This window comes from Diabrotica virgifera, chromosome 10 (assembly GCF_917563875.1).
Source record: "Diabrotica virgifera virgifera chromosome 10, PGI_DIABVI_V3a".
Lineage (NCBI taxonomy): Eukaryota > Metazoa > Arthropoda > Insecta > Coleoptera > Chrysomelidae > Diabrotica > Diabrotica virgifera.
Genome location: NC_065452.1, coordinates 128940148 through 128964998, shown reverse-complemented (window position 1 = coordinate 128964998; position 24851 = coordinate 128940148). Strand labels below are relative to the sequence as shown.

At 34.3% G+C, this 24851-nt stretch overlaps 1 protein-coding gene across 1 annotated transcript in view; it reads left to right on the top strand.

Annotated features, from left to right (window-relative positions):
- Positions 1-24851, top strand: part of LOC126893446 (histone-lysine N-methyltransferase trithorax) — an 83549-nt gene that overhangs the window by 20251 nt on the left and 38447 nt on the right. Inside the window, exons 4-6 of the mRNA XM_050663648.1 lie at positions 14191-14595; positions 16301-16462; positions 18858-24112. Of these exons, the coding sequence (XP_050519605.1) occupies positions 14191-14595; positions 16301-16462; positions 18858-24112 (5822 nt within the window). The remainder of the gene's footprint in view (positions 1-14190; positions 14596-16300; positions 16463-18857; positions 24113-24851) is intronic.

Sequence of the window (24851 nt, the reverse complement as noted above, 5' to 3'; positions counted from 1 at the left end):
TACCCAGTCCTTGACACTCTCCACCTTGCATCTCTGTTGTAAATCTGTACTTCTAGCTCTGTATCTTTCTAAGGCTTTTCATCTCTGCTGTCTTTTATTTTTTCCTGATATTTTTATTTAGCCATATTTTTTCATTCAGGCATCCTGCGGCTCTGTTTGCTTTAATCACTTGATATTCCACTTCTGTTTCGAGCTTTTCGTAGCTAGATAGTGTGATGCCTAGATATTTAAACTTTATTACTTGTTCAATTTACATCTGAAGTAGATTTGCTGTTATAAGCATGAATTTTATATTTTCTGGGGAAATTAACATGTTAAATTTTCTGGCAGTTATCTTAAATTGGTGCAGCATATGTTGTAAATCACCTTCACTTTGAGAGATTAGTATTGCATCGTCTGCATAGCACATTATTTTAAGTTGTTTTTCTCCTCTTTGGTATCCTTTTTTAATTCATACTTTTTTTATTATTTCATCAATGATAAGGTTCAACAATAGAGGACTCAGGAAATCAGATCTGGTCCTCCATACTTTAGGAATTCATTCGGTATTCTGTCTTCTCCTGTTGTTTTTTTTTTTTGTAATTTGTTTAATGCTTCCTTTACATCTGCCTCCTCAAAGTTTATTTGTTCGTTTATCCTCATTTCTGGTGTTGGTGGTTCATTATCTTCACCTTTAGCAAATGGGGAATAAAAGTAGTCTGCCCATGTTTCCTTCTGAATGTGTTTGATTTTTACGACTTCGTTTATCTTTTTTTGTCCTCTAATCATCATCATTCTCTTTGCCTTATCCCTATGCGGGGTCGGCTTCCCTAATTGCATTTCTCCACACAATTCTATCTTGGGTCATATCAATGTTAATCCCCTTTACCAACATGTCCTGCCTTATCGTCTCCCCCCAGGTCTTCTTTGGTCTTCCTCTCCTACTCCTTCCAGGAATCTGCACTTCAGCTATTCTTCGTATTGGGTGATTAACATCTCGACGTTGAACATGACCAAACCATCTTAACCTATGCTCTCTCATTTTGGCATCAATTGGTGCCACACCTAGACTTCCCCTAATATACTCATTTCTAATTTTATCCTTCTTTGTCACTCCACTCATCCATCTAAGCATTCTCATTTCCGCCACATGCATTCGTTGTTCCTCTTTCTTTTTCACTGCCCAACATTCAGTTCCGTGCATCATAGCCGGTCTTCTGGCTGTTTTATAGAATTTTCCCTTCAACTTCATTGGAATTTTTCTGTCACACAACACACCACTCGCTTCTTTCCACTTCATCCATCCAGCCCTAATTCTACTGCATGCATCTCCATCTATTTCTCCATTACTCTGTAATACCGATCCTAGGTACTTAAAACTATTGCTTTTCACAATCATTTCACCATCCAAAGATACCATTTTATTTGTAGTAACTCCATCTTTAAATGAACATTCCAAATACTCTGTTTTTGTCCTACTAAGTTTTAAACCTTTTTCCTCCAGAGCTTGTCTCCACTGTTCCAGTTTTTGTTCTAAGTCTCTTTCACTATTTCCTATTAACACTACATCATCAGCATACATTAGGCACCATGGAATACTACCCTGTAGTTTCGATGTTATCTGGTCCAAAACTAATGAGAATAAATAAGGACTAAGCACCGAGCCTTGGTGCAATCCTACTTTCACCTGAAATTTATCAGTCTCTCCCACACCTGTCCTAACACTAGTCGTTACTCCCTCATACATATCTCTCATAATCTTTACATATTCGCCAGGGACTCCTTTCTTATTGAGTGCCCACCACAGAATCTCTCGAGGAACTCTATCATATGCTTTCTCAAGATCAATGAATACCATATGAGCGTTGGTCTCTTTATTCCTGTATTTTTCCATCAGCTGCCTTACAATGAAAATTGCATCTGTTGTTGATCTGCCCTGCATAAAGCCAAATTGATTATCGGATATTTCGGTTTCTTCACGTATCCGTCTATCAATTACTCTCTCCCATATTTTCATGGTGTGGCTAAGTAGTTTTATAGCCCTGTAGTTTGTGCATTGTTGTATGTCTCCCTTGTTTTTGTAGACAGGTACTAATATACTGCTTCTCCATTCGTCTGGCATTTGTCCAACTTCCATAATTCTGTTAAATAGACCTGCTAGCCAACTTATTCCTGTCTCTCCCAATGCTCTCCATACTTCCCCAGGAATATCATTTGGTCCTACTGCTTTTCCTTTCTTTATTTTTTGAAGCGCTTGAGCCACTTCCTCGTTTGTTATTCTGGTAACCATTGCTGTTACTGTCTCCGTTAACTCGACAGGCTGTCTGCTGTCTGTCAAATTCTTCATTTAATAAACTGTCAAAATACTTTCTCGCATCTCTTTTGGACATCCTTTTCGTGAATTAGTATTTTATTATTTTCATCTCGGATACATCTAATCTGATTAAAATCTCTTGCTTTCTTTGCTCTCTGTTTGACTATTTTATATATCTTTGCTTCGCCTTCCCTGGTATCAAGTTGATCGTATAGGTTTGAATACGCTTCTGCTTTAGCTTTTGCTACTGCTACTTTCGCTTCCTTTTTGGCGACCATATAGTTTTGAAGATCTATATCCGATCTGGTTTCTTGCCACTTTTTATATAATTTTCCCTTCTCTTTTATTTTTCCTTGTACTTCATTCTTCATTTGACCACCACCAAGTCTCTTTATCCTCAAACTTCTTTCCTGACGTTTTCCCAAGTATTTCAATAGCCATCTCTCTAATAATATTGGTCATTTTTCTCCAAATTGTGTTGAGGCTTCCTTTCGTGTTCCAACATATTTTTTCTACTATTCTTTTCCTGAATAAACCTTCCTTCTCATATTTTAGCATCCACCACTTGATTTTTTGTGGTCCTCTCCGATATTTTTGTTTAGTTTCGCTTTTTACTTCGATGTCCAGAACAAGCAGCTTATGTTGTTGGCTTACTTTCTCACTAACTATTACCTTGCAGTCCTTGCATTCACGCATGTCTTCTTTCCTTATCATGAAGTAGTCTATTTGGGATTGATGTCCACTTTTGTAGGTAATAAGTTGAGTTTCTCTCTTTTTAAAGAATGTGTTAACAATCGCCATATCCAATGCTGTTGCTAATTCTAGCATGTCATCTCCAGCTTCATTTCTAGTTCCAAAGCCTAATCCCCCATGTATTGTTTCATATCCTGTCTTGGCTTGGCCCACATGTGCATTGAAATCACCTCCTATTATAACTTTCTCCTCTGCTGGAATATCACTCAGTACGTCTCCTAATTGGTCATAGAAAGCTCTTCTTTCATTCTCACCCAGGCCTGTTTGAGGAGCATACACACACACAACATTCAATACCTCTTTATCAATTACCAATTTCACTGACATCATTCTATCACTCGTTCTTACAACTTCTACTACGTTATCTTTCATTTCACCATCAGCAATTATACCAACTCCATTTCTAGTGTTACTACTCCCTACATACCACAATTTATATCCATCACCTAGTTCTTTCGCCCTTTGTCCTTTCCACCTAGTTTCTTGAATACAAGCAATTTGAACTCTTCTTCGTTTGAGCGCATCCACTAACTCCCAGACTCTTACCTGTAAGACTACCAAGATTCCAAGACCCTATCCTGATTTTTCTAACCTGTAATGGTGTTCCCCCTGAGATAGTCCTCACCCGGAGATGCCATCATTTCAGTATAAGTTTTTATTGCGTTTGGAGAAGGTCTTTTCATTATTATGGCCTGAAAAGATTTTTTGGATATTTGATGCCTGAATGCCTTTTCTATCAGCACCATACCCTGCCCTGCACGTTTAGCCAATACACCACCAATGCAACCAAAGTGCAGTATTACCCCACACCCGCCTGCATTTTTCTGTATAGGCCAGGATCCCTACTGTAAGGACTGCCCTATAAGCCAATGTATTGTTGCCCGTATCCCGCCACTAGGAGGCACGCACTTTATGCGGGATTTTTTGTCCTCTAATCATTCTCCATAATATCTTTTTGTGTTTGGTAGAAGTCTTATTTCATCTATTTTGAGAAATTCTGACAGTTTATTTGTCTGACAAAAGTATTCGTTTTATTTCTGATTCGTTTATAGCGATTTTATGCCTGTTGCGTTTGCTGTGTTTTGTATTGTACAGAGCCGTCTTAACCATACACGGCGCCGGGGTGCAAGACTCATCTTTACGCCCCCTTTTGTCAGAAGATTCTATAGTTTATAGGTACGCTAAAATTAAAACTAATTATGTTTGCTTTCTTTATTTATACAGGGTGGGCCAAGGAAAACAGTCCACCTCGATATTTGGCAGTAGTTGTTAGATTTTAAGGAAATGCCGAAACAGGTCAATTTTTATTTTTAAATTACAATTTTTTGATATACATTTCATACTAGTGACGTCATCCATCTAGGCATGATGACATAATCGACGATTTTTTTAAATCGGAATAGGGATCGTGTATGGTAGCTCATTTAAAAGGATGTTCAATTCTCTATTCAGCAATGTAAACTTTAATATCTTTATTTATACAGGATTGCACAAAAAAATAATTTTTGAATTAAATTAACTGGCAGAAAAAGAAGAATCTATGTAATTTATTTAACTTAAAATACATTCTATTGCTGTCAGAAAATAGAAAAGCATGTTTATTTGACAAATAAACATTGCTTTTGGCTTAAATTAAATGTTCAAACTGCCAAGAGGTAGCTGGGAAGCTGTTTGTGATTTCATGTAAGCGAAAAGAAATGTTTATTTGTAAAATAAACATTTTTCTATTTTCTGACAGCAGTACAATGTATTTTGAGTTAATAAATTGCATACATTCTTCTTTTTGCGTCAATTAATTTAATTCAAAAATTATTTTTTGCCACCCTGTATAAATAATGATATTAATGTTTATATTACTGAATAGGGAATTGAACACCTTTTCAAATGAACTACGCAAGACTCCTATTCCCATTTAAAAAAAAATGATCGATTATGTCATCGTCATCACGCTCAGATGGATGACATCACCAGTATGAAATATATGCCAGAAAATTGCAATATAAAAATAAAAATCGAAATATTTCTGCATTTCCTTAAAATCTAATAACTATACTGTCAAATATCGATGTGAACTGTTTTCTTTGGCCCACCTTGTATATTAAAAAACATGGTTTCAGTATTCAAAAAAGATCAATCTTATAAACTATACCATATTTTTTATAGTATATCAAAGTCAACTTTTCTAGCTTTTAAGTTGGCAAAAGTTTTTACTGCTTCTGCGATATCCATTTTTACTTGCTTTTCTATTCACGGTGTGCAAGTACTTGGATGGGAAACGAGAAACGACCGTGCGCGAGTCGCGGAGAAATATTGCAACTATCTTAAATAATTCATATTGTCAATTGAAATTGAAATTGTCAAATTGACGTATATTTCATACCTTCTGTCATTGAAGCAGAAACATTATATTATATCGCTCCACAATATTGATATGATATGCAATTATAATATAAAGGTAAATTTAATTAATTGTATTTTGAGTGCAGTACTGCATTTTAATAACTAATTTTATTTACTACATACAATTGTTCACGTTTTCATAACATAACCTGAATCTTATTTTTTCTTCTTACTATTTTTTTGGACTATGGCCTTGACAATTATCCAGTAACCAGGACTAATATAATTGGCCAATATAATTAAAAGTGCGAATAAAAGTACAGAGCGTAGAAATAGGGGTCGCTTTGCCGAACTTGCACGGTCCGGATAGGTAGGTACTTATTAAAGTTAATTATTTTTGATCAATTTAAGTTTAGAAAAAGACCTTTTTCCTTCAGCTATTTATCTGGAAGTGTTGAATATATCCTTAGACATGTAGAAATATTTAGGAAAACGGAGAGTAAATTATTTTAGAATATGCCTTATGCCTGGTTGCACCAACAGATCTTAGGCTCCAGCTTACCTAAGCTCTACTTATAGATAGGGCCTTCTTGAGTATCACTTAAGTTGACCCATAATTTTAGATTCTTACCTTATTATCAATTATATCTATTATTATATTATGGTATTCTTATTATAATATATTATAATTATATTATATTAATTCTTATGATATTCTCGACTTAAGCCTAAGATCTGTTGGTGCAACCGGGCATTAAAGTATCGAGTGGAGTTGTGTCTATATTTTTTAAAAATATTGGTAACAATTCTAACTCAAGGAATAAATCTTCACCATCTATATCAGATCTATTTCCAAGCACTAGTTTTTTTTTTGTAAATTTAAAAATTGTGTTGTTTTTTAAGTTTTCTTCGGAGTTTCTCCAAAACAATAATACTTTCCATGAAAGAAAAATTATAAATTTCAAATCTTACAAGATGGTGATTCATTGTCACTCGACATTCAATATTGGTCAAAATAGTATATGCGTCACCTTTTTGAAATTATTGTCAGGATAATCTAAATGGGTTTCATATTTCATTTCCATATCGTAGGTATGTAGTAAGCATTAATAGCCTTTGTAAAAAATATCGAAAGTGCACTTGTATGTTTTTGTTATTTGTAGTTTTTTTAAGGACAAAAGGGTAAGTTTGAGCCTAGCAAGATTTCAGCTTGCGCCCCTTGGACTTGGCGCCCGGGTGCCTCACACCCCTTGCACCCCCGGGTTAAGACGGCCCTGGTATTGTAAAAAGGCTTTTTTCTTTTCTTCACATTTTATCTTCACTTCCTCTCTAAACCATGAGGTGTTCTTTTTTGATGTTAGTGTTCGTTACTTTGGTCTCTCCAAGAGTGATTCTGTTGCTGCATTAATTATTTTATTTTTGATTTTTTCCAGCTTCCCTCGATGTTATCGTTTTCCAATATTTCATTCTCAGTAATCTTGTTTGATTGTTTTTCTGTATCGCCTTTGATTAGGATTATGTCTGTGGCAGTCACAGACAAAACCTCAGGAAGATGCTTCATTACAAAATACCGGTCGCGAAAATGGTTCTTTGTTAAATTTAGGATGGTCTTTTTTCATAACATTACCAAAATCATTTTATAGCATAAATAAAATTCAAATATGTAAACACAAAATTTATAAATAATTATATTATCTTTTAAACCTGTTAATTTGGTTGTTAGCTACACTAGATGATGTCATTGTTGTAGCCTTGAGTTTTCAAGTTTAAGAAGTTTATTGCTCTCAGTTCATTATATTATTGCCATTTCCGACTCAGTAAATCTTAGCTGTTATAGATTGCTTTATAAGCAACAAATTAAAAAAAATACACTGACTCACCTAATTTTAAGATTGTTATTGTTGTATACAGGATGTCCCATTTTTTGTTTGGAAAAATTAATGTTATACAGGAAGTTCGGGGTTTTAATCAATGGTGCGAGGTGCTACAGGATAGGATGTGAAAAGATAAGTCCATTCGCATACTCATTAGGTGGAAACATTGGTGTCAATAGTTAGGAGAGATAAATCAAAGCCCTGTTGTCATTCTCAAAATGTCTGTTGCTTTTTGTAATTAGTGGGTCTATCCTCGTTTGCCATATTCATTTAACTGGTCTCAAGTCTTTCATTCTTTGTAGATGTCCCTACCAATTTCTTTTTTCTATATACGAGTCTAATTCTAGCTCTTTCCTTATCACTGTATTTGTTCATTGGCTTGACACCTTTAACCCTTCGGAGAGATTTCATTTCTTCTGCTTGGATTTAAAATTTTTATTTTTTGTTTAGGGTCCATGATTCACATTCAAACATTCGTTTTGGTCTGTATATAGACTTGAACACATTTATTTTTTCCATTCTGAAACTTCTTTGTTATTTATAAAAGCTTTGTTCATTGCATAGTATCTTCTTAGTGTCTTATCTGTTCTGTTATTTATTTCTAGTTAATTTTTATCATGATTTTTCACGTCTTCGACTGGATTTTAAGACTCAAGTCTTAAAATATTTAAAACTATTTACTTTCTTTGTATGTTCTACCGATATGTATATTTATTTGTTGCATTTCTTCACTTACTACCATTCCATTTGTTTTATTTTTGTTAATATTCTTTTAATGTCGAATCTCATATCTCTTCTTTTCTTTTGCAGTTGTTTTCAAATTTCGGTCATGATTATTATGTCATTTGCAAATTCTTTTTCTGAGAAAAAAAAACTAAAAACCAGCACAACCAGCACAATTGAAAATGGTTATTCATTTTTCTTTTTCTGAGGTTTGTGTTCTTTTTAAATGCCTGTGTCTGACAAATAGTTTTTTCATTTGTTTTGAACATTGCTTTATTATTTCACCAGTGTTAATTCAGGGTTTTTAACCTTTCATCTTGCCTTATTCCGCTTTGAGTCTTGAATAATATTGGTAGTCTATTCTTGGGTGTAACACGATTTCTGTTATTTTTGTATATTTTCATCAATATTATCATCCTACTTTCCGATGTTTGTTCTGTGCAATAATATACCCCATAATTTCTTCTTGGTACCTTGTCGAAAGCTTTCTCTACATCTATAAATCCAAAATATATATTTTTTCTGTTGTATAATCTTTTTTGTTATTTGTTTCATTGTGCATATAATATGGTCTTGTATGCTTCTTCTTTTTCTAAATCCGCTTTGTGATTCTTCTAGTGTATTCTCAAAATACATCATCGTAGTAGCTCTAGGATGTCAAGAATTATACAAACGGAACATAATAAGAAAGGAAAATTTAAGACAGTCTGGGAAATAGAAAGTTTGAGTAACACTGAAAACTTTTGTTTTCACTATTTCCACACAATAGTGAAAACAAAAGTTTTCAGTGTTTTATTGTTAGGTAACTATAGATTCCGAATTTTCAATTCTTGACTGGCTTTAGGGTGGTTAGCTAAATTATACAATGTTTCCATTGTTCCTTGTTTTACACCTATAGTTAAATATTAATATAATTGTTGTGAAACGCATGCGTAGTGTGTAATGTGACTGACATTAAATATAATTTTTTTATAAATAAAAGGCCACCATTGAAAGAAAACATAAGTTAGAGGTAACATAAGAAAAGAAGAAATGTAAAATGACATTTTAAGGTTATAAGCTACCATTCATAAGCTATTCATTCATTTGTTTATTTTTTAGTAATATATTTAGACAGAGAAGTAAATTATTGTGCAAAAATAATTAATTTGAACAAAGATACTTCACTGAATAAACAAATAAGCATGTGTTGTAATTATAAAGGTTATCGTAAACACCACCGCATTATTTAACGTTCTGCGCAGAAATTCGCGCAGTTTACTCTGAAAACTTTCTAGAATATAGAACAGGTTCTAAATTTTTATATTGAAAATTATCATGGGAAATTTCAGAGTAAATCTTGTGTTTTACATCTAATATTTTTATTAGATAATTTTTCATGGTAGTTATCAGCGTCAGTTTCGAAGTAAATCTCGGTCATGTAAAACGGCTCTAAAGGGGTTGTTTTGTTCAGTTTTTCAGAAAAATAAAGTGTGACTCATTTTTTAAGATAAACTAGATATAGATTCAGAATTTTCTAGTATTGACAGGGTTCGGAATGGTTTTAACCGTATAGGTGTTAAATTTAAGAATACATTTAGTTAAAATTAAATAAGAATAAATTTAAATAAAATTAATTAAAGTAAATAAAATTAGATAAAATTAAAAAAAAAATGATAGGAAATTAAATAGAGTCAATTAAAATGAAATAAAATTACATAAAATTAATTAAATTGAATAAGATTAGATAAAATTAGATAAATGTTATTCTGAAGGTATTTCCTTGTGGCATTTTTATAATTAACTATTTTGATTGGGAAATAAGCCACAATTAAATTGAAAAACTAATTTTATTAACGTTTCGACGCCCAAATCGGATGTCGTTGTCGAAATACAAAATATTACTAAATTAAACAAAAATGTTGTTGCTTAGTAAAAAATTCTTCTAATAATTTATTTAATCTGACTCATTTATATCGGCAATTCAAATATATTATATATTTTAAATTATAAGACTTTAAAATGATATTGCCAATATTTATGAGTTGCGTTTCTGGGACGACTTTACTGAAAGATAGTTCATTCGATTCGATTACATGAAATCAACCCCAACTCAAGAATATCCGCCACAAAAAAAGTAAATTTTCCACAATCAAAAAAACAGTAGACTCGCGATTATCCGAGTCTCGGTTAACCGAGGCAAAAGTCATAACTGGTGAGTTACAACTTTCAACCTTGGCTCAACATCGACGCCTCAAAAAGAGGAATGAAACTTACGCAATAATCAATCAAAGACTTTTTTAAACAGTAATATTGATAAGGTAAATGTCTTTATCTTTTATAGACAGTACTGTATTAGTTTTGTCATTAAAATATCCACAGTTTTCATTATTTACGTGTTTTTCTATCAATAAAATCAATCTCAGTGTTAACCGAGTTTTTCCGTATCCGAGGTAGTCACGGTCCCAGTTACCTCGGATAATCGCGAGTCTACTGTAGTTACAATTAGATAAACTTAGATAAAATTAAATACAATTAAACAAAATTAATTAAATAAAATAAATCGAATCTATAAGAAGTATTCACTTCTGTCGGCACTCCGCAAGTAGACCGGTCTAGTTAGACTCAAACATAGGAGTGAGGTTACAATAATTACCATCAAGCTGAAAATTGGCAGAATTGTTCAAAATACCATCATAAATGAAATCTAAAAAGTCCTCATAAATCCGACCCGAGCTAAAAAAATTACGCGGGGTCAAAGGTCACCAAATATGGTTTTTAGCGATTTTCGGCGAAACGGTAAGTTTTATCATAAAATTAGTGCTAACAAAAAATGTAGATTAGATAATTATCTATAAAAAATATCTTAACACTTTTTTTCGTACGAGCCACCGTTTTTGAAATACAACAATTCAAAGAGTTGAAAGAGTCCTAATCGTCATATTTATGTATTAGTACACCACGTATACAGGGTGTTTCATTAATAATTGTCCATATAGTAACTGGAGAAACCTTAGCACAAAATACGAAGATTTAACCTAAAACACTTAAATAAAATGTTGTTCCTTACTGAGTTACAGGGTGTTTTATCTAAAAATTTAAAAATTATTTTTGCTCAGCATTTTAAATCTATTCGACGTATCCTTTTCATACTTGGCAGGAAGTATAAGTACTGTACAAACTACTAAATTATGTTAAAAAACGTTTCTGGCTGTTACCAGAGGCGTACGACGGGGGAAAGTGAATGGTTGACCCTTTCCAAATTCTACGCCACTGCCGAAATTGCTATTTTAGTTCAATTTTTGGATTCTCCAATACTTTCTGTGAAAATAATATACTCTTCATTCGTAACGATAAAGTCATTAGTTTTCGAGATCTTTGAAGTTAAATATGAAACGACACGGTTATTTTGATTAATGTATTGTGTCGCTTCATTTTTAATTTCAAATATCTCGAAAACTAATCATTTTATCGTTACGAATGAAGAGTATATTATTTACATAAAAAGTATTGCAAAATCAAAAAATTACACTGAAATACCAATTTCGTCAGTGGCGTAGAATTTGGGAAGGGTCAACCAGTCTCTATCCCCTGTCGTACGCCTCTGGTAGAAGCTAGAAACGTTTATTTATCTTAATTTAGTAGGGTGTACAGTACCTACACTTTCTGTCAAGTATGATAACAATACGCCAAATAGTTTTAAAGTACTGGGTACAAATAATTTTTAAATTTTAATCATATGAATCATCTCATAAATTAATCAAAATAACTGTGCCGTTTCATATTTTACTTCAAATATATCGAAAACTAATGACTTTATCGTTACCAATGAAGAGTATATTATTTACGTAGAAAGTATTGGAAAATCTAAAAATGGCACTAAAATAGTAATTCCTCCAGTGGCGTAGAATGTGAGAAGGATCAACCATTCACCATCCCCTGTCGTACGCCTCTGGCAGTAGCTAGAAACGTTTGTTTATCATAGTTTAGTAGGGTGTCTAGTAGTTGCACTTTCTGCCAAGTATGAAAAGGATGCGTCAAATAGTTTTAAAATGCTGAGCAAAAATAGTTTTTAAATTTTTAGATAAAACACCCTGTAACTCAGTAAGGGACGATATTTTATTTAAGTGTTTTAGGTTAAATCTTCGTATTTTGTGCTGAGGTTTCTCCAGTTACTATATGGACAATTATTAATGAAACACCCTGTATACATCACTGAAGCTGTAATACAAGTAAACAGAATATTCTATCGGTCAACTTAACTTATATTACACATAATAATATAAGATATTATAAGATAATGTTTCTACTATACAGCTTGCGGTCTACCGAGGGGTGCAATGTATAAGCTGTATTATATTACAGTACCAACAAAAAAATCTTTAAAAAAGTGAAGCTAACGCGAAAGTAATAGGAATTATTATTTCAATTTTACGGCTTATTCCCAACAAAAATAGTAAATTGATATGACAAAGGATTAACTTATAATAATTCTTCTTACTTATGCGTCTTATTCAATTTGTAAAGATGGGTTTTGTCGGAATAAACACGTTCTATAGGTACGTCGGCTAATCTAATCACCCTACCTATTCTTTTCTCAAAAGGGTTTGAACATAATAATGAAATCGAACTTTCTAGGCGAAATGTTTATTGCTAAGTACTAATAAACATTTCAATATACAATAAACTTTATACAAATTTAGTTTGTTTATTATTATGCAAATTACACCGTTATCTTCCTGGGTGGCGGAATCCTTCAGGTAGATGACACCCTCGAGGTATTAATTAGTCTTGAGTACTACTCCGGAGTGAAAATACGTGTTAAACCTAATTTTACTTAAATGTGCTGAAGTTTAAAAAAACTAATTCAGCTCCACAAGAAGTTATTTCCAACGGAATTTGCTTTCTTCTCTTTATGTATGGAGCGCCGAAAAAAACTACGTGCTTAGATAAGTTTCGATATGCATGTTTCTTTAAAAATACTCGAAATAAAAAACAAGTGCAATTATCTTGTCTTCCTCCAACCTCAGCGGCTGCTCATCAACATCTTTTTCGAGTATATTAGGGAGCGTTCAAGTATTACGTAACGCGATATTTGAAGATTTTTGACCCCCCCTCCCTCCCCCTACGTAACGGACTCTAATGGGCTTAACTATTGCGTAACGCAATTTTTAAAGATTTTTGACCCCCCCCCCCCAACCTGCGATACGTAATACTTGAACGGTCCCTTACCAAGTTCAAGTGTGGCTTGGTTATCAGCTAGATCCAAAAGACTGGGGATGGAAATTAGTCGACTGTTCATTAGAACCAATTCAAACTTTATTCCCACCTGCGCCGGAAAAACTCCTGAACACAATTTTTTGTAACTGTAAAAAGGGATGTAGCGCTAAATGTGGTTGCAAAAAAGTTGGACTGTTTTATTCGGTAGCATGCACTAATTGTCAAAACCGCTCGTGCTCCAATGTTGAATCACCAACAATTGAGGGTTCATTTGATTCTATCGAGGAGCCATGCGATGTGTCATTATTGGGTCAATTTACTTGCACCCAGGATGAACAAGAAGAAGAAGAACAAGAAGAAGAAGAGCTAGAAGGTAAAGAAAAAGAAGAAGAACCAGGAGAAGAGGAAGTAGAAGTATTAGAACATTATGAATCAGTTGGATAAATTTCCTTTTTTTTTAATTTATACCGCTTTTTATAACTTTTATCATTTTTAACCCTTGCCAATATCAATTATTCAATAGCTTCAAATTAAACAGAATCATAACAGATCCGAGAAATAGGCCTACCGGGAAAACCACGTTAAAAAAACGCGCTACGTGCACTACCTCAAAGGTGGTGTGGAAGCGTGTGCACATGTTATGACGACTACAACTTTTTGAATCATTGTATCTCAAAAACGGTGGCTCTTAGGAAAAAAGAAATAAGAAATTTGTTATAGATAATTATCTAATCTACATTTTTTGTTAGAACTAATTTTATGATAAAACTTACCGTTTCGCTGAAAATTGCTAAAAACTATATTTGGTGACCTTTGACCCCGCTTAAATTTTTTAGCTCGGGTCGGATTTATGAGGACTTTTTAGATTTCATTTATGATGGTATTTTGAGCAATCCTGCCAATTTTTAGCTTGATGGTAATTTTTGTACCCTCGGATGTGTAAGTTGATCGGAGTAAAGTGCCAAGATTTTTATTTATTTTGACTGGTAATTTGACATTTGCTTTCAGCCTAAAAGTGACAGGAAGAGGAATCTCGTAGACCCACAAACAGCCATACTAATCGATTTCTGGGATGGATTCGACCCAGAAGTAGTATCTCAATATGGATTCTGCATAATCGGATCTGAGCGATTTACCATGCCGTCTATATGCTTTCTTTGCGGAAGCGCCGGAAAAGAATCCATGTTATACTGCTCCATTTGTTGCGAACCTTATCATAGTTTCTGCTTGGAGCAATTTCAAACCGTGCCTATCGATAAAGGCTTGAAGTATTACACATGGATATGTCCTAGATGTACGACATGCAACGAATGTAATAAAGTTGACAGGCTAAAAGTTAACTGTCAGAAATGTTTAAAATCATATCACCCGGAATGTTTTAATTCTAAATGGAATAGCGAGGATAAACCGTCGGTAAGTTGATTATTATTTTATACATGGTCAGTGATTTTTCTCCTGTATTTTTTTCATTCCGTTTTCAGTGTGTACTTTCCATATTTCCAAATTATTCTGAAGTTCTTTCTCAGTTTTTGCAATTAGCACCAAATCGTCAGCATATACTCCTTCCAATATTTCTACTCTTTTCAGATTGCTATAATATACAGTCAGTTTTGTACTCCTTGTTGTGCATTTCTTAATAATTTTGTCCATAAACATTAGAAATAGTGTTGGGCTAAGTGCTCCTCCCTGTCTTAAACCTCCGGTTATTTATTGTAAATGTTTCTGATGTTGAATTATTACTAATTAAGACATTGTTGTTCTCATTGTATATTGTTTGTATCAATTCTTAGTAACCTGTTGTCCATTTATTTTTCTCTTAGCATTTTCCATAGTTTTTGTCTTGGTACTTTATCGAAGGCTTTTTGTAGGTCAAGAAATGCAAGTATATTTTCTTTTTCTCCGGCATCGCTTTTTGTATTATCTGTTTTAAAGTAAATATATGATCTTTCCCACCACTTTTAGATCTACTTTGTGCTTCATTTAATGTTTGTTGTGTCAATATTCTTAATCGTTTATTATTTTTTCATAGTTTCATACATGTATACAGGGTGTTTGGTAAAGAATGGGCCATAGCTTAACCTTAGATTCCTGAGCTAAAAATAGGTCCATTTAAGCTAACACACCTTAGTACGAAAGTTGATAATAACCGAAATACAGGGTGTCAAAGTTAAACTTTTATTTAGTGCAAGCAAACATTTTTGTGCATTTCATCCATAAATATTAGAAATAGTGTCGGGCTAAGTGCTCCTCCTCCTCCCTATCTTAAACATCCATTTATTTATCGTAAACGTTTCTGATGTTGAATTATTACTAATTAAGACATTGTTGTTCTCATTGTAATGTAGTTCTGGAAGCTATTTCCTTGTGGCATGTTTATAATTAACTATTTAGATGGGAAATAAACCACAATTAAAATGAAAAAACTAATTTTATTAACGTTTCGACGCCCAAATCGGGTGCCGTTGTCAAAATACAAAATACTACTAAATTAAACAAAAATGTGGTTGCTTAGTAAAATATTCTTCTAATAATTTATTTAATCTGACTCATTTATATCGGCAATTCAGACATATATTATACATTTTAAAGTAGAAGACTTTAAAATGATATTGCCAATATTTATGAGTTGCGTTCCTGGGACGACTTTACTGAAAGATAGTTCATTGTAATGTAATTGAAATGTAAACACAGCAGCGTGTCGGTGGCACCTAATGGATAACAGTGTGAACACGGGAGCCGCGTCGGCGGACTTGAAAGTATTAATAGTTCTTCAAAGTGTCCATCTTTTAACTATTAGTTTTGTTTCTAATTCTCCATCTTTATCTTTAATGCTGTATATTTCATGTTTTTTGTGTTCTTTTCGTCTTCAGGGTTGTGTATAATAGCTTTTGATTACTTTTGCCATCTTCTTCCATTTTATCTGCGAATTTTTCCCAATTACCTCTTTGTGTTACTGTTATATGTGTTATATGTCATATTTTTACCTTTTTTCTTCCATTTTTATAGGTCTGTTTCATCTTTCAGATATTGTTTCCATGCTTTTTTATTATTTAGTGATACATGTCAGTGACATAATTGTTATTGTTAGTTTTCCCAAATAATTTGTATTTCTTTTTAGGTTTGTTCAAAATGTGTGAAATGCAAAAGTTGTGGAACACCAAACATAACAAAATTTGTTGGTAACTTGCCTTTATGCATGAGCTGTTTTAAATACCGGAAAATGGGAAAATTTTGCCCTATTTGTCAACATTGCTACGACGAAAATGATTGTTGTTCAAAGGTAGGCACTATCGACTAATTTTGAACCTGTTTTTATTTGAAAATCGTTTTAGTAACAATATCTACCCAACAAATATTAAAATACAGGGAGTTCCATTTAAGAAAACTTAGAAAATTCTTACAGCTTCAACCAACCTTTTATACCAAAATTAAACATTTCTCCATAGTAATAATTTTTAATAATATTAGACTATATTAAAAAACCATTTGAACATAAATAGATTTTTTGATGTCACATCACTACAATTCTACAGGGTGTGAATATTGCTACAAAATTAATAAAAAAACTTAATTATTTTAAACTACCTTGTATAAGATTGCAAAACCTTAATATTTCAAGAAAGAAAACATCGAAGAGAATCCAAAAATGTAAAAATATATAGGCTGTTCCATTAAAAAAAGATTAGTTTGTTTCACCCTGTCTATACGGATGACCCTATATATTTAAAAATATTTTTAAATTAATTATGGTCCTATCTTTGTCCAAACCTTTATCTAAATAATTTTTTTCGTTTCTATTTCAACAAACGACTAATTGGACTTCTTCGCACTAATGGCGCACTCTGTATAATATTTAAAAGAAAGAAATTATTGTCTATATAATTTCTAATTATATACACACACTGGCAAAATTAAAGGAACACCTCAAAAATGGGGCATGCTTGATGTCTCGAATCTCCTAAACCAGTTGTCCGATTTGAGTGATTTTTTTAGTATGTTGTAGTCTTATGATTTACGAATATCGGTGTAATAATATTGTTGCTAGAAAGGTAAATGTAATTTTATACCGGGTGTTACAATCATACTGTGTTTTTTCCTTAAAGTTCGGAACACCCTGTGGAATATTCTAGCCTATACAAAATATTGAAATTAAAACTGTATTGTAGCCTTAACCTTTCTTAGTACTTTATTTTTTGATTCATTTGCTTATGTTGAATAATAACAAAGTTAGGTGCTTTAACAACTAGCCATGTTCTTCATCAATACAGGGTATTTCTAAATAAGTGCGACAAACTTTAAGGGGTAATTCTGCATGAGAAAATAATGACAATTTACTTTTTAAACATATGTCCCCAATTGCTTCGTTTCCGAGATACGGGACGTTGAATTTTTTCTTGTAACTGACGATTTTTTTATTGCTCTAAAACCGGTTGAGATATGTAAATGAAATTTCGTAGATTTTAAGAGGTGTTTATTGCGCATTTTTTGGCATACAATTAAGAATTTTATATTTACCATTGGGTGATCAGATTAGCCAAGCGGACTGAGGCGCACGATTGACAAATCTATAGGTTCGAGTCCCAGCCCGGTGAATAGAAAAATAAAAAGGCTGACGTCGTAGTCTAAAATTCTAAAAAGAATCTACGACTTGGTCTGGAATAAGCTGGTGTCTGATCGGCCTATGGAGGAGCGGTACGGCAAGGGATAAGGGCTTGCGGCTCGGTGACACTCTCCATAGATCCCTACCGGAGGGGCGTTGACGCCTAAAAACGGTGTATATATATATATATATATATTTACCATTGGCGTGCATATGGGAATAAACATTTTAGATATATTCCGTATGCACGCCAATGGTGAATATAAAATTCTTAATTGTATGTCAAAAAATGCGCAATAACTATCTCTTAAAACCTACGAAATTTCATTTGCATATCTCAACCGGCTTTAGAGCAATAAATAAATCGTCAGTTTGCAAGAAAAATTCAACGTCCCGTATCTCAAAAACGAAGCATTTGCGGACATATGTTTATAAAGTAAACTCATTATTTTTTCATGCAGAATTACCCCTTAAAGTTTGTTGCACTTATTTAGAATCACCCTGTATTGATGAAGAACATGGCTAGTTGTTAAAGCACCTAACGTCATAAAAAGAAACTGTTAAGAAAACCTAAGGCTACAATACAATTTTAATTTCAATATTTTATATGGGCTAGAATATTCCACAGGGTGTTCCGAACTTAAACGAAGAAACACAGTATGATTGTTACACCCGGTATAAAATGACATCTACATATCTAGCAACAATATTATTACACTGATATTCTTAAAAATGTTAAGAAATTAATCAAAAAAGAAAATGTTAAGAAAGCCTAAGGCTACAATACAGTTTTAATTTCAATATTTTATATAGGCTAGAATATTCCACAGGGTGTTCCGAACATTAACGAAAAACACAGTATGATTGTTACACCAGGTATAAAATGACATCTACATATCTAGCAACAATATTATTACACTGATATTCTTAAATAATCAGGCTACTGCATACCAAAAAAATCACTCAAATTGGACAACTGGTTTAGGAGATTCGAGATATCAAACATGTCCCATTTTTAAGGTGTTCCTTTAATTTTGCCGGTGTGTGTATAAGTCTAATTTATTTCTATTTTCAGATGATGGAATGTGCAAAATGCTGTAAATGGGTCCATGCGAATTGTGAGCATTTGACTGAAGACCAGTATCAAATGTTGAGTGTTCTTCCTAAATCTGCGGAGTATTTGTGTCCTTCGTGCTGTAATTCACCAGGGTCGATCCCAAACTGGAAAAAAGCAATAATTCATGAAATGAAATCCAGTTTTATCCACATCCTACGCCAGCTTAGCAAAAACAAAACGGCTAGAACCTTATTAAAATGGAGTCCGGTACATGATACAACTTCTTCTAATAAAACAGTAACGCACGCTAGGAAACTTCAATTTTTGGATGGCAGTCTAGACATGGACAATAATAATAGTAGTAAGGAACCATTAGATATCAACAAAATCTATTCGTTTGAAGAAAATGAAAGATACGAAGCTAGTCTTAACAAGGTTACGAATACTCTCTCTGTAGTGGATATTAAGAACAAATTATTATCAAATGAGTACTCTTCAATAACAGAATTTAATAAAGAAATTGAGGAGTCGTTAAAATCAACAAATTCAGAAGAATTACTAAAAATTTATCAATCAATATTCCATGATGTATTTCCATGGTACCAAAATGCTTCAAAGGAGGACTTATCTGACGGCTTAAAAAAAGATTCTGTCGGTGAATCTCAAGACACAATAGATGACACAATTCCCAGTTTGTTTATAGATCTAGCTCTACCTGTAATCGATACTCGATTATGCGTGTTCTGTAAAGGAATAGGAGATGGTTCAAGTTCGAAGGAATCTAGACTTGTATATTGCGGGCAAAATGAGTGGGTCCATGCTAATTGTGCTCTGTGGTCTTCTGAGGTCTACGAGGAGATTGACGGATCTTTACAAAACGTTCAAAACGCCCTGAATAGGGGCAGATTGATTAGATGCGCTCATTGTAAACAAAAAGGGGCCAGCGTGGGTTGTTGTTTTAAAGGTTGCCATGAAACGTACCATTTTCCATGTGCCAGGTCTTGTAAATTAAAATTTCTGTACGACAAAACCGTTTATTGTTCAAGCCATGATTTGCCCAAAAATAGTCACATTATCTCTCTAGAAAAAGAATTTGATATTGATAGGTCTGTGTTTGTTGAAGTTGACCAGAAGAAAAGAAAATACTCGGCTGAAATAGATAAAACCACTTTTATGATTGGATCTTTATGCATCACAAATCTCGGTAAAATTGATCCTATCATTTCTGACACGACTGAGTGTATCATTCCTATAGGCTTTGCTTGCACAAAAATGTTTTGGTCTACTACCGAGCCTTGGAAGTTGGTACCTTATACAGTGACGGTATCAGTCAAGAACTACAACAGTAATACTCTAATTATAGATAGGAATTTCACGATAGATCATTCACGAGATAAATTAGTTGTGGAAAAAATGCTGAGGGAAATAAATATTTGGCAAAGGGATTTAGACAGGAAGGTTTCCGACATTGACTCTGAAGATGACGAAGAACAACGTACAGTACTCCTGTCGCCAGAGCTTACTGACGCTATTTTAGAAGAGTTGCCGCATGATCTTTTAGATGGAATTTCCGTTCAAGACATTTTCCCTAAATTTTCTTATGATGAATTATTGGACTACAAACACGATTTAAACCTCAGTGAATCATACAAGAGATCAGACATTGATGAGGACTTAGATGTGGACATGAAAAATAAGGAATATAAAAAGAATAAAATTGATGCCTTATCCAAGACACGTGCGACTTCCAAATCTTGCAGCCTAACTCTGAGTTGTAAGTTGGATAGTTCCTTATCTCCCTCTGTAAAGAAAAGAAAAATTGCCACCACAAGGGAGACTAATGTCATGTACCAATTACTGCAAGTTGATGGTAACCTTGATGATTGTAGTTCCAGCGAATGTGGATCTCCTTCGGAAGTAACTGGTACGAATGTCTGGGGGAGTTATATATCCGAAGAACCAGTGACTTGTGATAAATGTCAATCTACTTATAGAACACAAGCTAGTTATGCGAGACATTTAGAGTCCTGTGAGAGTTTTTCCGCCAGTGACGATGATTCAGAATTAAATGTAGAACAGGAGATCCTACCTACATATACTAATTCGAACACAAATTTTATCGATAATCAAGTGGTGGTAGACGTCAACGAACCAGTGCTTATTTCTTCGTTTGAATCATATCAAAGCGAAATCCACACATCAGTTCTTAATACTCAAAGCTTTGTTACATCCAAGTCTTCTTCCGAAGTAGTACCTTCTGAAATAATTATCCCAAGTATCTCCCAAGCAACCGAGCACAAACCTGTACTTCACTCTCTATCAGTTAATGCTGTGACACCACTTACATTAGAAACATCACAACCCGAGCAAACGTTTTCCATCAATCAACCGACCATTATAAACGATCCTGGCGTGTCAGTGCATACGAACCAAGCCCAATTCTGTGTAAATCAAACTGTGCCTTTATGTGTAAATCAACCCATTACTTTACAACAGAACAACATTCAAGTCAACCCTTCAACATACTCCGGAAATCAAGTCTCATTCATAAACCCCAATGCCTCTATATCTATAAACTCGGTTCAGCCTACGAATTCGGCTCAATTAAACCAACAACAATTAGATTTTCAAACTCCCTCAGTCACGATTCAACCAGTTTCTTACAATAATATTATTAACGTAGGATCTCAAAATCAGTTTACTCTGAATGGTAAATTGATCCAAAACCCAGTATTACAGGCTGTTAATGTCCAAGGTGCTCAATGGGTTCGACAAGTTGCGAAACCGACGATAGTCACACAGAAAACTGTGAAGCCTAGAAATCGGAGTCGTGCATTAGCAGCTAGGCGTAACCAGTGTGAACAAGGAGCGATTATTCTTCCTCAAAACTCTAGCCAAGTAATAGTCCAACAACTGCCGTCCACGAGTTATGTTCCATTTGTCGATGCCTTTCAGCAACCAGGACAAAACATACAATACGTCACAACCCTCGCCCCTCAAGTTAACACTGTGCCTGCTCAGTCTATAGTACAAATACAACCGGATACGAATATAATAAGCATAGTTCCTGGTTTGCAACAAGCCATGTACATACAACAACCCAGAGTGGAGAATCAGTTGGTCGTAGACAGCAACGGTACACTTGGTTGGTCTCAGCAGCAAACAGTCCAACCAGTCTACTACGGATTCGAAACTATTGTACAAAACACTGTGATGCAATCACAACAGTTCCTGCCAACAACGATGCCTGGTGTATTAACGGCGAACAGTAGTTATTCAACAACTACGCAAGTATTTCAGACTAGTAAGTTAGAGCCTGTGTTGGATGTGACATCAAATAGTTTTGTGCTGGTTAATCCCGGACAACTGGTGAATTCACAGCCCATAGTTAACACCCAACCCATTGTTAATTCGCAACAAATAGTTAATACTCAACCTCAGTCAATTATCAACTCACAGACCATGGTCCCACAGCAGGTCGTTAGTCAACAACCTGTTATAAATTCACAGATAGTTAGCCAGCAACCTATAGTCAGTACTCAGCCAGTAATCAATACGCAACCAGTAGTCAATAGTCAGCCTGTAGTCCATACGCAACCTGCAGTTAATTCACAGCCCTTTATCAACTCACAACCGATAGTCAACTCACAAGCCATCGTCAATTCACAGCAGATAGTTAACTCACAACCGGTAATACCATCACAGCAACTAGAAAGCACTCACAACACCCATCACCTGACTGCATCACACGAAGCAGACCCTTTCATAAACACTCCTACCGTCACATCTCCACCTAGTATTGTTACCCCTAGACCTGTAGAGCTCCAGCAAGTCCAAAATATTAAAATAAACACTATAAACAACGTACTACCACAAAGGAAAGAAATAATTAGGCAAGATATTAAAAAAGAAATGAGCAATCTCCCTACAGGTATCCAAAACATAAGCATGCTACCTCAGAAACAAGAACCGAAGATATCACACTCGCAAATTCCAATGAAAACATCACCAAACACTATGCCTATACCTATGCAACCTGTGAAATATAATCAGGCACCAAACAAACCAGCAGCCCCTGCTTCAAGTCAGATATTACTTCCAACGGCTCCATTTGTGTCTGAGCAACGTATTCCTACTAACATAGTCACTCCAATTCCTAAACCACCGTCAGTTTCTAGTCGTCCCATGAATAGGGTTTTACCTATGCTTACAAATAATACAAAAGGGCCTAAAAAGAATTTTGATGATAAGTTGTTTTTTCCTGACGAGAAAAAGAAGCCTATACAAATCCAAAAAGTTTACGAGATCAAAGCCAGTAAACCAAAATTAGAGTCTATTAAAACTGTTGAAGCAGATTCCAAACTGATTACACCCATCTTTGATCCCCTGCCAATTCCTAAGCTAGCGGTAATAAAAGAAGAAAAGAAAGATAAACGCTTAAAGCAGGAACTGCCGCCTAAAACCTGTAAAAGTATTGAAAGCGAAAGCGTGTTGAAACTGGATCCTCCTAAAGTAGAGCCAATTAAAATAGATCCTCCTGAAGAAAAAGAACCCATTGTTGAAGAAATCAAACCAGTTCAGACCACTATATCTGCGGATACCAAACTGGACACTTCTCTAAAATTAATATTTCAAAAGCAAGGACAAGATGGAACCTACAAAATCAGTTCTAATTTTAGTACAAAACAACCTGTACAAGTGGTTCCTTTAAAACCGATCAAATCAAATTATACACCTCCCCCTTTAGAAAAACCAAAGAAAAAAGAAATAAAGCCACTGGAACCTGAGAAATTCGAGGAAAGTTCAAAATCTCAACTAGCGAAAAAAGAGAGTGAAACTACTTCAATAATGTATACAATAGAAACCAGAGAGGGATTCAAATACACTTCATCTTCAGTGGGCGATCTTTGGTCCAGAGTTTTAGAAACTGTCCAATCAGCTAGAGTAGCTCATAATATGCCGCCTTTGCCTACAAATAACGGTAGCCTACTCAATTCACTACAAATCTTAGGGTTTAAGTCAAACGGTTCAAAGTTTCTTCTAGAACAGTTACCAGGAGCTTCGAAATGTACGAAATATCAATCGGTTTTCAACTTCCCTCCGCATGCCAGTGAAATGGACAGTGAGTTAACACAAGATCACATTCACGGTGCTATTCGTTGTGCACCATACGAGAACAACAATAAAGAACCTTACGACATGTTTGGATGGCTTTCGTCGCAACATCGACAACCGGCAAAGATATCTTTGGAGAGCCAGGAACAAACATCTAGGTATGTACTATTTGCTTTACATTTTAAATACATTCAAATTTAGAGAGAATTCTTCTATGTGTGTCCCATCCTTTAAGGACATTGCGATCATCATGGCCCATTTTAGTCTGTCTGCAGCGGTTCTCAAGTTCTATTGTTGTTTTTCCACTCTACCACTTTAAATTTTTCAACCAGGATGTGTGTCGTCTCTCCGGTCCTCTTTTTCCTTCTACTTTCCCTTGTATAACCAATCGCATCAACTCATATTTTTCATTAGTATGTGACCAAAGTAGCTCATTTTTTGTTCTTTCATAGTGTTGAGTATTTCTTTTTCTTTTTTTATCTTTCTTAATATTTGCATGATTGTTACGTGTTGTATCCATGATATTTTCTACATTCTTCAATAACACCACATCTCAAAGGACAGAGAATACATAGCGTCTCAATACTTTATAGTCTGAGAGCTGCACGTGTATCTACCAGGTGAATCGAAAAGTGCATAGTTTAGGGGAAAAATAAACTTTCTCCTGTAAAGTTTAAATTTAAGTATGTGTTTGAGTAAGTCATTTAGAAGAAATGTGTACAATGGCAGGCGATTGTGAACAGCATAAGACCTTGCCAGGCGAGGGGAAAGATTAGGGGTTTTTCCTAAAATTCTTGTTTTTGCATGGAACAAAGTTTTTTTAGGGTTTTTGAATCATTCCAAACAGAAAAGGTCTTTAGTAACTTTTCTCTTAGGTTAATAGTTTTTGACATATAA